This window comes from Glandiceps talaboti, chromosome 1 (genome assembly GCF_964340395.1).
Source record: "Glandiceps talaboti chromosome 1, keGlaTala1.1, whole genome shotgun sequence".
Lineage (NCBI taxonomy): Eukaryota > Metazoa > Hemichordata > Enteropneusta > Spengelidae > Glandiceps > Glandiceps talaboti.
Window position 1 is genome coordinate 20253483 of NC_135549.1, and position 12892 is coordinate 20266374.

The 12892-nt window shown below is 36.8% G+C and overlaps 1 protein-coding gene across 1 annotated transcript in view; it reads left to right on the top strand.

The window, feature by feature from the left end:
* Positions 1 to 12892, top strand: part of LOC144453971 (E3 ubiquitin-protein ligase HUWE1-like) — a 69231-nt gene that overhangs the window by 8091 nt on the left and 48248 nt on the right. The window contains exons 10-28 of the mRNA XM_078145348.1: positions 149 to 249; positions 596 to 657; positions 1067 to 1155; positions 1614 to 1694; positions 2397 to 2482; positions 2913 to 3014; positions 3270 to 3642; positions 4007 to 4087; positions 4489 to 4595; positions 5501 to 5678; positions 5808 to 5899; positions 6101 to 6303; positions 7597 to 7654; positions 8356 to 8532; positions 9202 to 9447; positions 9907 to 10562; positions 11010 to 11132; positions 11650 to 11723; positions 12470 to 12627. Of these exons, the coding sequence (XP_078001474.1) occupies positions 149 to 249; positions 596 to 657; positions 1067 to 1155; positions 1614 to 1694; positions 2397 to 2482; positions 2913 to 3014; positions 3270 to 3642; positions 4007 to 4087; positions 4489 to 4595; positions 5501 to 5678; positions 5808 to 5899; positions 6101 to 6303; positions 7597 to 7654; positions 8356 to 8532; positions 9202 to 9447; positions 9907 to 10562; positions 11010 to 11132; positions 11650 to 11723; positions 12470 to 12627 (3047 nt within the window). The remainder of the gene's footprint in view (positions 1 to 148; positions 250 to 595; positions 658 to 1066; positions 1156 to 1613; positions 1695 to 2396; positions 2483 to 2912; positions 3015 to 3269; positions 3643 to 4006; positions 4088 to 4488; positions 4596 to 5500; positions 5679 to 5807; positions 5900 to 6100; positions 6304 to 7596; positions 7655 to 8355; positions 8533 to 9201; positions 9448 to 9906; positions 10563 to 11009; positions 11133 to 11649; positions 11724 to 12469; positions 12628 to 12892) is intronic.

Below are 12892 nucleotides of genomic sequence, written 5' to 3' on the forward strand. Positions count from 1 at the left end.
GTCGCCCATACAATATACCACAATTTTGTTCAAGAAGCCCTGGTAAAATGTCTTGGAACCCCACAGTAGATTTAATCAACTTATCACCCTTATAGTACACTGATAGCCAATCCTTCACTGATTGAAATTCTGACTTCTATCTTTGCAGTGTATTCTAGTGCAATTCAAGATGTTTCTAACTCTCTGCTGTATGACGGCTTAATAGAAGAATTAGTAGACGTGTTAGAATTAAAAGACACCAGATTAATGGTAAGTCCTTCCAACAATGATGTACAATTATCTTTGTAAAGTAACATTGTTCTTATACATGAGTTTGGCATTTGGTGAAAAGATTGTTACATCCAGATACAATAGATATCCTGTTTTAGTTCTCTGCAAAAGTCCGCAATTTGATGTAATAAATGTATATCTTATGAAATATATGATTCACATAGAGACCCTTGTAAGTTCTGTGTGTACTGTCTCAGGCTTTATATGTACAACTCACTCACAATTTACAAGCTGACCAAAAAAAAGACCATTTTCTTATGTATTATGTTTAGCCTAACACGGAGATGTGAAGAAAATAATCTAAATGTTTTGTATCCCTCTGTAGGAAATTAAAGCAGCTTCTTTGAAAACCCTGACTTCAATAATTCATCTTGAAAGAAATCCAAAGTAAGTATTTCTTGGCTCTCATTATCTTCAAAGGTGATAGTGTTGAATTTATGGATATTAGTTATAATCTAACTGTGTGAAAGTTTTAGTATAACTCAAAAGCTGTTGATATAGTAACAGTTTGAAAGTTTATTTGTAACTTTGATACTTAATATGCTATCAAAATGTATTGCTATTAGTAAGCAATAAGACTCAAGAGACAGAGGAGAGCTAGTGAGAGAGGGACAGACAGGGCAGGAGACAGAGGGGGGAAGGGAGGGGGAGAGTTCCACCAGAGATACCACTGAAAACTTTCGTTGACTAGAGTGTTTAAAATAGAGCGTTTAAAAGTGTTGATAGGAAAGTTATAGATTTGGAAACTTTGATATTGTAGAAATCTAACAGTGAGCAGTACATTTCTGAATAGCAGGTTGAACACCATAATAGATGCTACTGGGGCATCATCTTACCATGGCTTTCTACCAGTCCTAGTAAGAAGATGCATTCAAGGAATGATAGGTATGTATACATCTCCTTATTTTATGTTTACTATTGATACTCACTCAAAAAACGTACCCCTTGACTCCTCACTGAGTGGGGTAGCACTTTGGCGTAATCAGTATATGCTTCAGTCTGCCTGGTAGTCTTGTCTCTGTCATGTACCAACTTCATTTCATTCAATCACAGGAAGATGATGACGTTGTTTTTGTCATGTGCACATCAATTTTGTTCTGGAACTTGATCAAATTTGGGTTTTGGCAGACTTTTTATTAACAAAACCCACTTTTTCTGTAATAAATCAGTAACTAATGCATCAAGAAGTATACCACATATTTACTGTATATAGTCATCAGTGTTGGATTTTCCTTCTGGGAATGTTCATATTGAGTTTTGCCTCCAAGGTAAAAAAAAAAACCTTGACCTTTCATGCATGTCACAGCTCTGAAAGTGTACAATTTATCGGTTGTTGTTTACAGATCCTGATACAGAGCCATTTCCACAACCATTTGCAACTGCACTGTTCTCCTTCTTGTATCATCTTGCAAGCTATGAGGCTGGTAAGTAGACCCTGGTTTTTCACACCGTGACTACCAAATTAAATACCCATGTCAGATTTCGATGAAAAATATTGTCTGATTATTGAAAAAGTTGATCTTGAGCAAAAGAATGATTCTATTTAGTCCTCTTGGCTCCAACAGTGATAAGATAATACTTGTGCAAGAACACAGCATTGAAGTATAGGGCTTGTAATTGTAGAAAGAAATTGCCTTATGATACAATGTACATTCCACTACATAAGGACAATGTACATGTATACAACCATAACCCTAACCCAACCCATAACACCAAAGTAATGCGTTTTCTGTATATACCACAATCATTTGTAGCATCCATATCAAGTGTAAACTATACTGTTTCATTTGCTAATTTACCACATTAGAAAGGCCGCTTGGTAGGCTTGCAAATAAACCAATTGAAACAGTATACTTTTACATTTGATATGACTGCTATAAATGAGTGTAGCACATAGAGAAAGTGCTTTACTTCTGTCTTCAGTGTTACTTGTTGTATTGTTCTTCACTGGTCAGTACTATTGACAAGGAAAGTGATCATTTTGCATATCACGATCACTGATACAGAGTTGCAGAATATGTTTGTGATAATGATCACAATCTAAGTAAGCATCTACTGTAAAAAGCCTTTACAAAATTGTATGTACAAAATGTAGCATTAAGTGTATTTGTCTTGTCTTTGTCTAGGTGGTGAGGCATTGGTCTCATGTGGAATGATGGAATCCCTGTTGAAAGTTATTAGTCATCCAGGAGATGAGCAAACACATACCACAGTAAGTCCTCGGAATTGCTCTCAGTTGGCGCTGGTTGCAGTATATTCTGTACTGAAATCCTTTCAATATTGAGCTGTATGCAATCTTATTTTTTTGCCAGCCTTTGAACCTAGCCCTGTGAAAGGAAAAATGCTAAAACACCAAGTACTCATTGATGCATTGTACTAGATAAAATCATGCATTAAAGTGAGTGATATACATATAGAATTAGCGAAATACAGGCGTTACAATAAAATAGTGAAAATAAAATCATTTATTGCTGATTAGTTATCACAATAACAATAACAAAGAAATCACTTATATAGTTCATTAGACAGTGTTGCACACAAATTCACAGATTTGACATTCTTGATTTTAATGAAAAATACTTTTAGATGTTTGTGTTTTATACTGAAAACTAAACTTATGATATTCTGTGTCTTATTTGAAGTTTGTCACCAGAGCAGTGAGAGTTGTTGATTTAATAACAAACCTGGACATGGGAGCATTTCAGAACCATAATGGTTTGACGGTGTTCATTGAAAGACTGCAGGTAAGTGAATTGCTTATCAATGAATTCATAGTTTGGGAATGATGGATATGTTTCAAAACTCAACAACACATGTCATTGCTGTCACAGTATTATACATGTTAATAGCATTCTGTTAAATTTCACTGGGCCACCACTGCCATGTTAGCGTTTACACTTACATGTCATTCAAAAGGGTTAACATCACCAAACTTTACAATAGCTTGTCTTCATTCTTGCATAATTATCATGCGTCTTTCTTCACATTCTGTTTTGTAGCATGAAGTTGAAATTTGTAGACGAGAAGTGCCCTACGTTATAAAACCAACATTTAACAACCAACCCGCAGAAGATGGACTCGAAGAACATGACGACACAGCAGGATCTCCACACCAAATGTACGACGAAGCAGTTGCTATGGAAACCGACAACACTGCAGCAGGAACCAATCTGGAGGGTGGAGGTAGTGGTATGGAAATCAATGAGGATGTTGATGATGATGGAAGTCATGAATTATCAGATACTGATAGTAACAAAACTGGTAAACCAGGTTCACAGTGCTTTCCACAACGAGCTGCACTGTTGAAATCTATGCTGAACTTCCTAAAGAAAGCTATACAAGATCCAGCATTCTCCGACAGCATTCGACATGGTAGGTCACTTGTCCTGTCTTTATAGTTTTTACATCAGTTATCCATGCATGTTTTTGTTTTACTTATGTTTTCATGATTTGTACAATAATTTCTCAATGTGTGTATGTAGTCATTTTTCTCAGAAAGTCTTTGTTATCGAGGGCCAGAGAATAGATTAGTTGGTGTACATTTTCTCCTTGTAAGTTGTATTTATTTAACATACATCCGACAGTATAGAATTGGAATACAAATATTGCAATAGAATGCAATAGAACACTGTGTAACAGTCAAGTCTTGGTCAGCCAGAAACAAGAATATCAACAACAGACTTGAAATTGTCACTTCCTCTGATGTGTCTTTTACCTTGTTTAATTTTTACACTAGTTATGGATGGCTCGTTACCAAGTTCACTGAAACATGTAATTAGCAATGCAGAGTACTACGGACCTTCTCTGTTCCTCCTTGGTAAGTTAACATGATTCTCTTTGTGCCTCTTTTCACTTGCATCTCAATTTTGATAGTCTTTTCAACACCTAGTATAGCTTGTGTTTTGATTTTCATTGAAGAGGGTTCTTTCAATTATAGGTAATGGAATTGGAAGTGTCTTTTATGTATATGATAATTCAATCACTTGTAATAGGTCACAATATATAGAACAGCATTGATGGGATCACTATGTATTTTCTCTTAACTATGGTGTTTTTACTACTTTTATAACCCATATTATAGTAAATAAGATTTCCAGAATATAATATTTTGCTGTACAACACAGGATGCAGTGATTACAAGTTAATGTGCAAACTGACGTGCTAAGAATTCTTTCTTTTTTTTGTGATTGATATTGTTATTTTTGATATTGTTTGCAGCATGTGAGTTGGTTACAGTGTATGTGTTTCAAGAACCATCACTGTTGTCACCTCTACAAGACAGTGGTTTAACAGATGTCATGTTACATGCCTTACTTATAAAAGATGTAAGTATATACTAATGTAATCTGCTGTTCAGTGTTTTGTCTTGTCTTCAGGTGTCGAGTCTTGTCTTGTCTTGTCTTGTCTGGTCTTGTCATCTTGTCTTGTCTCGTCTCGTCTCGTCTCGTCTTGTCTTGACTCCTCTTGTCTTGTCTTGTCTTGTCTTGTCTTGTCTTATCTTGTCTTGTCCTTACTGCATCAACTGCCTCTAACATGGCTGTAAACGTGCATACCCTCAAATAAACAATAACAGAACAACAACTTGAACAAAAGAGTGTATATAGTAAGTAAGTAAGTAAGCAGTTTTGATTGATAATGACAGAGAGTTCCAAGTAGGGATGGGCCATAGACACTCCAACCACACAAATGTACATGTATGAATGTAGAAAATCACTTTCGTACAAGCAAATCATGAGTTTTCAGTAGTTTCAAAGTTAATATATACCTTTCAACATACAGTAAATCCACTAGCAATCATACAGTATTGTGACTACTAGAGTTAATTCCTTTACAGTGAATTCAAGCTTTAATTTGACAGTGACAGCATTGCTTGGTCCCTCAGATATTGCTACAATCAGTATTTGTGATAAAAGGCAATGCTAAACTAAATTGCAGTAGGTATAGTGTGTAGGTGTTGATTCTTTTCTAACATCCTCACCACATCTTTCTCTGCAAACATTACATGTATTATCTAAAGTCATATATTCGCTTTATAAATAAACACTCTGCAGTCATCCCTGGAGAGAGAACTGACTGAAGGAACATTTTGTATACCGAAACCGAAGGCTCAATTACACCAGAGTAATGCTTAGCTAAATTTCAGTTTTTTATTTTTGAAATAGTACATGACAAAATTAACTTTGATTATATTATTGTTGAATTGTTGTTATGGTTTTATTCTTTCTATCAGGTTCCAGCCACTAAAGAAGTGTTAGGTTCTCTTCCCAATGTATTCAGCGCACTCTGTTTGAATGCCCGTGGTCTGCAAGCCTTTGTTAGATGTAAACCGTTTGAAAAATTGTTCAAAGTGTTGCTGTCTCCTGACTATCTACCGGCCATGAGGAGAAGAAGAAGTTCTGAGCCTGCCGGTAAATATATCTATTGAGCCCATTGTGTACATTTCATGCAATGTTTTTTATTCAGCTATAGAATGTGAGAAGAAGTAACAGCATTTCATCTTTGAAGGCTTGGTAATCAGAGATTTTGATTGTTTTCAGGTGATACAGCATCAAATCTTGGAAGTGCAATGGATGAACTGATGAGGCACCAGCCATCATTAAGAACTGATGCGACCAAGGCTATTATTAAGGTGAGATGTAGTGTGGTCTTTGATAAATTATGTCTTCAAATGATTTAAATTTCCTGCAAATGAAGTATTTAAAGCTGAGAAAAGTATATGTTATAGCCATAACCATAGCAATGCATCCCCATACACCCATGTACCAGTGACTTAGTAAGTGTTTCAGAAACTAACCCCCAAAATTTGTGTCCATACTTTGTGTTTTGGCAGTTGTTGGAAGAGGTATGTGCAATGGGTAGAGATGCCAAGTATGTGTGTAGTAGGAGTTCTAGCAAACCAGAAACTGCAACCCCTGCAGTAATGAGATCCACTGCTAATGAGAATGAAGTGTCCAGTGAGGATGAAGAAGATGAAGACGACGTGTCCAGTACAACTAGTCAGACCAGTACACAGAAAACAGAAACAGAAGCACAGTAAGTTTTGCATCATTTGTATAGAGTAATGTATATACGACACTGGTAATCGAGCCTTCAGTTTTCTAGGATAGACACAAACTAAATCTATTGGTCTTCAATGTCACAGATGACACAAGTGGGTGATAGTGGTTCCTCTGTTGTGCAGTTCTAATCACCCTGTGATGGAGATAGTGTAAACATGGAAGTCTGTAAACAGTACACTGCAAGTTTATGGAATGTTAACTCCCTACTTCAATAGCTTATCACTGTTGTATATCAACATGTTGCGACAATAGTTTCAGTTTGTGTTGATCCTAGAAAACCGAAGGCCCAGTTACCAGAGTAATATTATTGTTATGACTCTCTTTTTTATGATGATGGTGAATACACATTCTATCATGCACAAGCCAAGTTGAAAAAAAAATGTGGAATTTAAACCCTGGTTGTTTTACGTCATAACAATGCGCATCTATGTCATGACAACGTTGTCTATGTCACTGGTTCTGCTGTGTTTGAAATATGAATCAAAACATTCAAAATTGCCATTACTTTCCCTGATATTTCTTTGATAATACTGGCCCTAGTGCTAGAAAATACTTGTGACCTGGCAAGCTCACGAGATGAGAACGACAGCATTGCTTGGTCCCTCAGATATTGCTACAATCAGTATTTGTGATAAAAGGCAATGCTAAACTAAGTTGCAGTAGGTATAGTGTGTAGGTGTTGATTATCTACCGTCATCACCACATCTTACACTGCATACATTACTTCATAAACAGGGTGTTTTTTTTAATCATTTAGAGGCCAGGTTTTCAACCCAGGTTCTTACATTAATTAGTCTTATCTTGTCAGTGGAGCCATAAGGATTATGTAGGGTTTTTCTGTTGTTGAGGACCAACTTTTTCCATAAATCTGCAAAACAACCATTCTTCACATCTAAATTTTAATCTTAGTCCAAACTGAGACTTTAATATATATTTAATGTTAGTACAGGATCTTTTCAATCTTATATAGTACATGTACCTGCCTCTACTAAAGTAGTACATGTATTGTATACATGTACATTGTAAACTTGTAGTGTTACATAAAAATGCAGCATTTTCATCAAAATATGCAAGGGTACAATTGCAACCACAAACTAGTAATAAAGTGATCCCAGAGCAATTTAAACAGTGCTTCAAATAGAATTTACTGACAGGTACATTTTAACAGACAAAAATATAACTATTATATGGATACATTGAACAATGATTCTGTCTGGTGAAATGTAACATTTACATTATTATTTAATAAAACTGTTTTCTATTTTAGAGCATCTGGGTCAGAAACCAGAATACCTATACCACTGTTGGACTATGTGCTAAATGTGGTAAGTCACTTTTTTTGATGCACTTTACAACACACTAATTGTCTAGTTTAGTGTCTGAAGTGTGACCCAGTTGTACCGTCACCACAGACCTTTCTAATGTTTAGTGACTCCTAAACTCTGTTTTGGACTTCTCAATATACAGGGAATCAATTTTAGACTAGCATACTGCCATAACAGATTATTTTATCATGCAGTGACACAGTGTAAACTTTGCACTGTACTTTCAATATGTAGTAAACTAATTTATTACCATCATTGTTTGAAAATAGGCATACCACTAGTTCGTGTGTACACCTTTGCATGTAATCATTTGCTTTTTGACATTCTGATTGGCTGATGATTATTCATTATAGAGAACAGCAGCATTGCTTGGTCCCTCAGATATTGCTACAATCAGTATTTGTGATAAAAGGCAATGCTAAACTAAGTTGCAGTAGGTATAGTGTGTAGGTGTTGATTCTTTTCTAACATCCTCACCACATCTTACACTGCATACATTATTTACTTGAATATATGATAAAAATGATATTTTGTGATGATATATAGTATAATACTGCCATCAATAGACACCATTGATATGGAGATGAAATGAGAAATTACTGGTGTCAATCACCATTTTAGGTGGATGATCATCCTGTTCACCCTGTTTCCTTGTAAAGATCTTAGCAATCAATGTAATTCACATATTTCTCTTATTGTAGATGAAATTTGTAGAATCTATCCTGAGCAATAATACCACAGATGATCATTGCAGAGAGTTTGTAGCACAAAAGGGGTTGGTGCCATTAATGGGTATTTTGGGATTACCCAATTTACCTGTGGATTTCCCTACTACACCAGCTTGCCAAGCTGTGGCCAGTGTTTGTAAATCTATCCTGGTAAGTATACTCACTTCAGAGTCAGTGTATTATGTTATATCACAAATATCCCCTAGTACTGTTCTTGTCATTCTTCTACAAATATATTTTCTTTTTTTGTATTTTGTAAGTTTCTCTTTCTATAAGAATAGTGTTACATGTACAAGAGGAGAGATGTAGTGCATACCCATCAGAATGGTTTACCTGTTTGTAAGATATGTGAACAGACATTTTGTGATTGGAATTTGAGTACAAAGATATTGATTACCAGGTATCGCGATGAAACATGGCTCTGGTAATTGAGAGTTCGTTTTACTAAGATAGACACAAACTTAAAACTATTGTTGTCCAATGTGGTAGATTAATAAGTGGATGATAGTAGTTCCTCTGTTGTGTGAATCTAAACCCTGTGATCAAGATAGTGTAAACATTGGAAGTCCCAAAACACTACACTGCAAGTTTATGGAACCAGCTTTCCAGAGATGCCTCCCTACTGAAGCTGCAATGAAATCGACATCCATTCAATAGTGAATCACTGTTGTATCAACACGTTGTGAGAATAATTAAAGTTCGTGTCTATCTTAGTAAACTGAAGCCTCGATTACCAGAGTAATATCTGTACTAGGCAAGGTGGAGTAGTTGTTCATGTCAGTCATATTAATTTAAAAAAAAACTTTTACTTGTTTTCAGACTTTGGCACATGAACCTCAGGTGTTGAAGCAAGGCTTGCTGCATTTGAATGAAGTTTTACAATCACTACAGCCTTTACACCAACCAGTGGATTTACCAGGAGGTTCAGTACTTCTCAGAGAGCTGGCTAACTCACCAAGTGTAGTTGAAGCACCTCTATCTGCGTCTGCCACTCCACTACTTCATTCAATGGCTGCAGCACATGCATACATTATGATGTTTGTTCATGTGTGTAGGGTAGGATCAGTAAGTGCAAATCTTGTCTTGATACTCAATGTTGGTGTCCTAGAGAATATTAGCATATTTAGTGAATGTGTAGATCACCATTTTTTTGAACCCCCGCCCCTCCAAAAAAAGGTAACATCAATGCTCAGGTATGTATGGGGCCCAAAATTGAAAAAGTGTGTTCGTCAACCATTCACAAGTCTTTCACCACCACTGCTGAAAATTTCTTTTTCAAACATGATTGCTCATCCACAGTATTCGCCCTTGAAATATATTAGAGTTAAGGAAAATTTACAAATTACAAAATTATCATGTCGGTTTATTCGCTGTACAGAAGAAATCATGATTGGAACTTAGAATCTGTAGAAGCCTGGAGAGAACCCTCATCCAATGGAAATAGATTCCATGTGACTTGTAAGTTGTAGAAAGTGCTTGCAGCTGATTTCTAAAAACACTCACCGATGATATGTTTATTTACAGAGTGACATCAGGACAATCTCAATCAATCACTGGGGATCAGACTTGGGACAAAATGTCCTAGAGGGACTTAGCAAACTGTATTCCTCACTTGTGTGGGAAAGTACCATTCTGTTAGCACTGTGCACCCCCGACTCCTTGCCTAATACTTCAGAATTTGGCAAAGGAGACATGGAAAAGTTACTGCCGAAAGACTTCCAACCCGAAGTAGTTCCTGGAAAACCAGGAAAAGGGAAGCTAGATGACAAGAAAGAGACAATGACTAGCAATAATGCAAGAACTAATGATGCAGCAGGTGTACCGATGGACACATCGTCTGATACCATAACACCAATGGACATTGATGAGGATAAGGGAGACACTACCCTAGATGGGAAGGGGAAAAGTAAAATGACACCACAGCTAGCACACCAAGTGAAACAAATCAAACCTTTACTGTCGGCGTCATCCAGGCTAGGGAGAGCACTTGCTGAATTGTTTGGACTTCTTGTCAAATTGTGTGTTGGTTCCCCTGTCAGGCAACGGAGAAGCCATCATTTACCCTCCAATCCTAGTTTACCTCCTGAACCTGCCAGGTTGACGGCAACTTCTCTTTGTAAGTTACTAGGAAGTGGACTCTCATGGGAACCACCGACTACCTCACCTACTCCAAGGTTTAGGTAAGTGTTTGTCCTACATTCATTCACTCCTCAAAAATTAAAATTGAACCTGCTGCAACTCAAAGAACCTTGTGACTTCGCAAATTGCTCATCCGCTGATATCATGTGTAGAGGTGTTTTAGCTCATGCAGGGATGTTAAAGTCCACTACAGTTTTGGCTTGGATGATGTGCTCTCAGACTGGTAAATTGTTCCATTGAGATACATGTATGACACACTGAGAGAAGAAATATTTCCTGATATCTAGTCTAACTGTAGCTTTTGCTAATTGTGGTTTAGTTCCATTTGTACTTAAAAGATACTATATAGACTATGTACTGTGTATGATTTTCCTGATACTGAGGTCACCTAAGTACATTTGTACATGTATTTGGGGTTCACGGTTGTATTTAATTAACTAAGGCTTACCAAATTTTACACTCACAATATTTCATATTTTACATTGCAGATTAACTTTTTTCATCTGTTCAGTTGGTTTCACCTCGTCAATGCTATTTGACGAAAAGAAGTACCCCTATCACCTAATGCTGCAGAAATTCATGTCATCTGGTGGACACTCTGCACTCTTCAAGTAGGTATATCCATTGAGTATGGTAGTATGGTGGAACAGACCGAACCATTAAACACTGCCCTCTATAGTAGCATTTGGTTTAATCAGTATGTATGGTTAAACAGATTTTTTTGCAAGAAAGCATAACCATGAATTTATACAACTGCTGACATCAGACTGGACGAATGGAACCGTTTACAAATAGGGAAAGTGAACAACTGAATTGGATTAATAACACTTGACACAGCATGTTGGAAGTACAGAGACTTGTATTACATTCCATCATTTGAAAAGAACAGTTTTATGGCCACTTGACGTAATAGTTTACGATAACAAACAAATTTCCAGTTGCCGTGGCATTTCATGTGTGCGTGAAGAGGCCATAAAACTGTTCTTAGCAAACCATGGTGTGTAATACAAGTCTCAGCTTTTGAGCTCCCACTGTTGTGGAATATTTGTGAAGTGTAATAGATGCTGTGATCTTAGTCAACTCGAAATATTAAGTATTCAAATATACATCATCTCACCACCATTTCAGAACCTTCAGTTGGGCCTTATCGAATGGAGGAATCCTTGATGTCAAAGATGGCCTAGAACATGAAGATTTGCCGGGTAAGTAGTCTTCGCCAGACTCGTAGATGATATCAAACAAATAATTCAGGAACATTTATGTCCTGATTGTGTGTGATGTATGTACAATTAGAGTATATGAAACCATATTATTATTACATGATTGCTTGCACCGGTGCACAAGCATACTAGTGGTATTTTCACTGCAGTGCAATACTGAAAATAAATCTGCATGCAAATGAGGACGTGATTGTCTGTTCTACACAAAAGTGTGTGAACACTTTGTGTCATTTTTACGTAAATTTGTTGTTTCAGATAAACGTCTAAAAATAACCAAACCCCATGCCGCTCGAGTACCAGTGTGGGTACACTCAGTGGTATTTGCACTCGTGCTTGCAGTCTTTTCTGCTGCACTTCCACTCGCCACGCTTACGAAAGTAGTACCGCAGAGAACACTGCAAGTGCTCATGCTAATACCCCGAGTATGCCACACTTGCACTCGCTGTCATGGGGTTCTGTCATATTGTTTTCACATTTCACACATAATAATATTTGAAAGATAGTATTAAACCAAGAATGCCATCCTTTTTCTGCCATGAAGTGCTGGGAATAAGGGATTTTAAAGGTATGCTACAGTGCAGAATGACTTAGTCACCTCTGAGGGTGAAGGACACCCCTAGTGGCCAAACGATAAAATCTTTTTATCTTTATGTTAACAGTGTATTGTATTTTAACACCTCTAAGTTTGCGTTTCACACTTGACAAACTCTCTATGTTTACTTGGTTAGATGGAACTGGTGAATTTCTAGATGCATGGTTAATGCTTGTTGAAAAGATGGTGAACACCAAAGCAGTATTAGAGTCACCTCACACTTTACCTGCAAAGATATCTCAGCCTGGAATTGTACCATTCAGTCCTGTTCAGTTTCTCATACATACACACAAGGTAGGCAAATACATTGGTCTTAATATAGCATGAGTAGTGTATTTCATTGAGACGCTTGTAGAGACATGATGGTTGAATGATTAGGGAGATATGCTTGGAATCTACAAGTTGACTGTTCAAGCCTGCCACTGACATCTGTTTTCGTATAGCAACATTTGAGCAAACATTGTGGCCCTGTCAACCTAGCTGTATACTGGGGGGAGCTGATAGGATAGAAATTACTATATGAATTTAACCCAATGTGTATGCAGAGGGTACAGTGGAT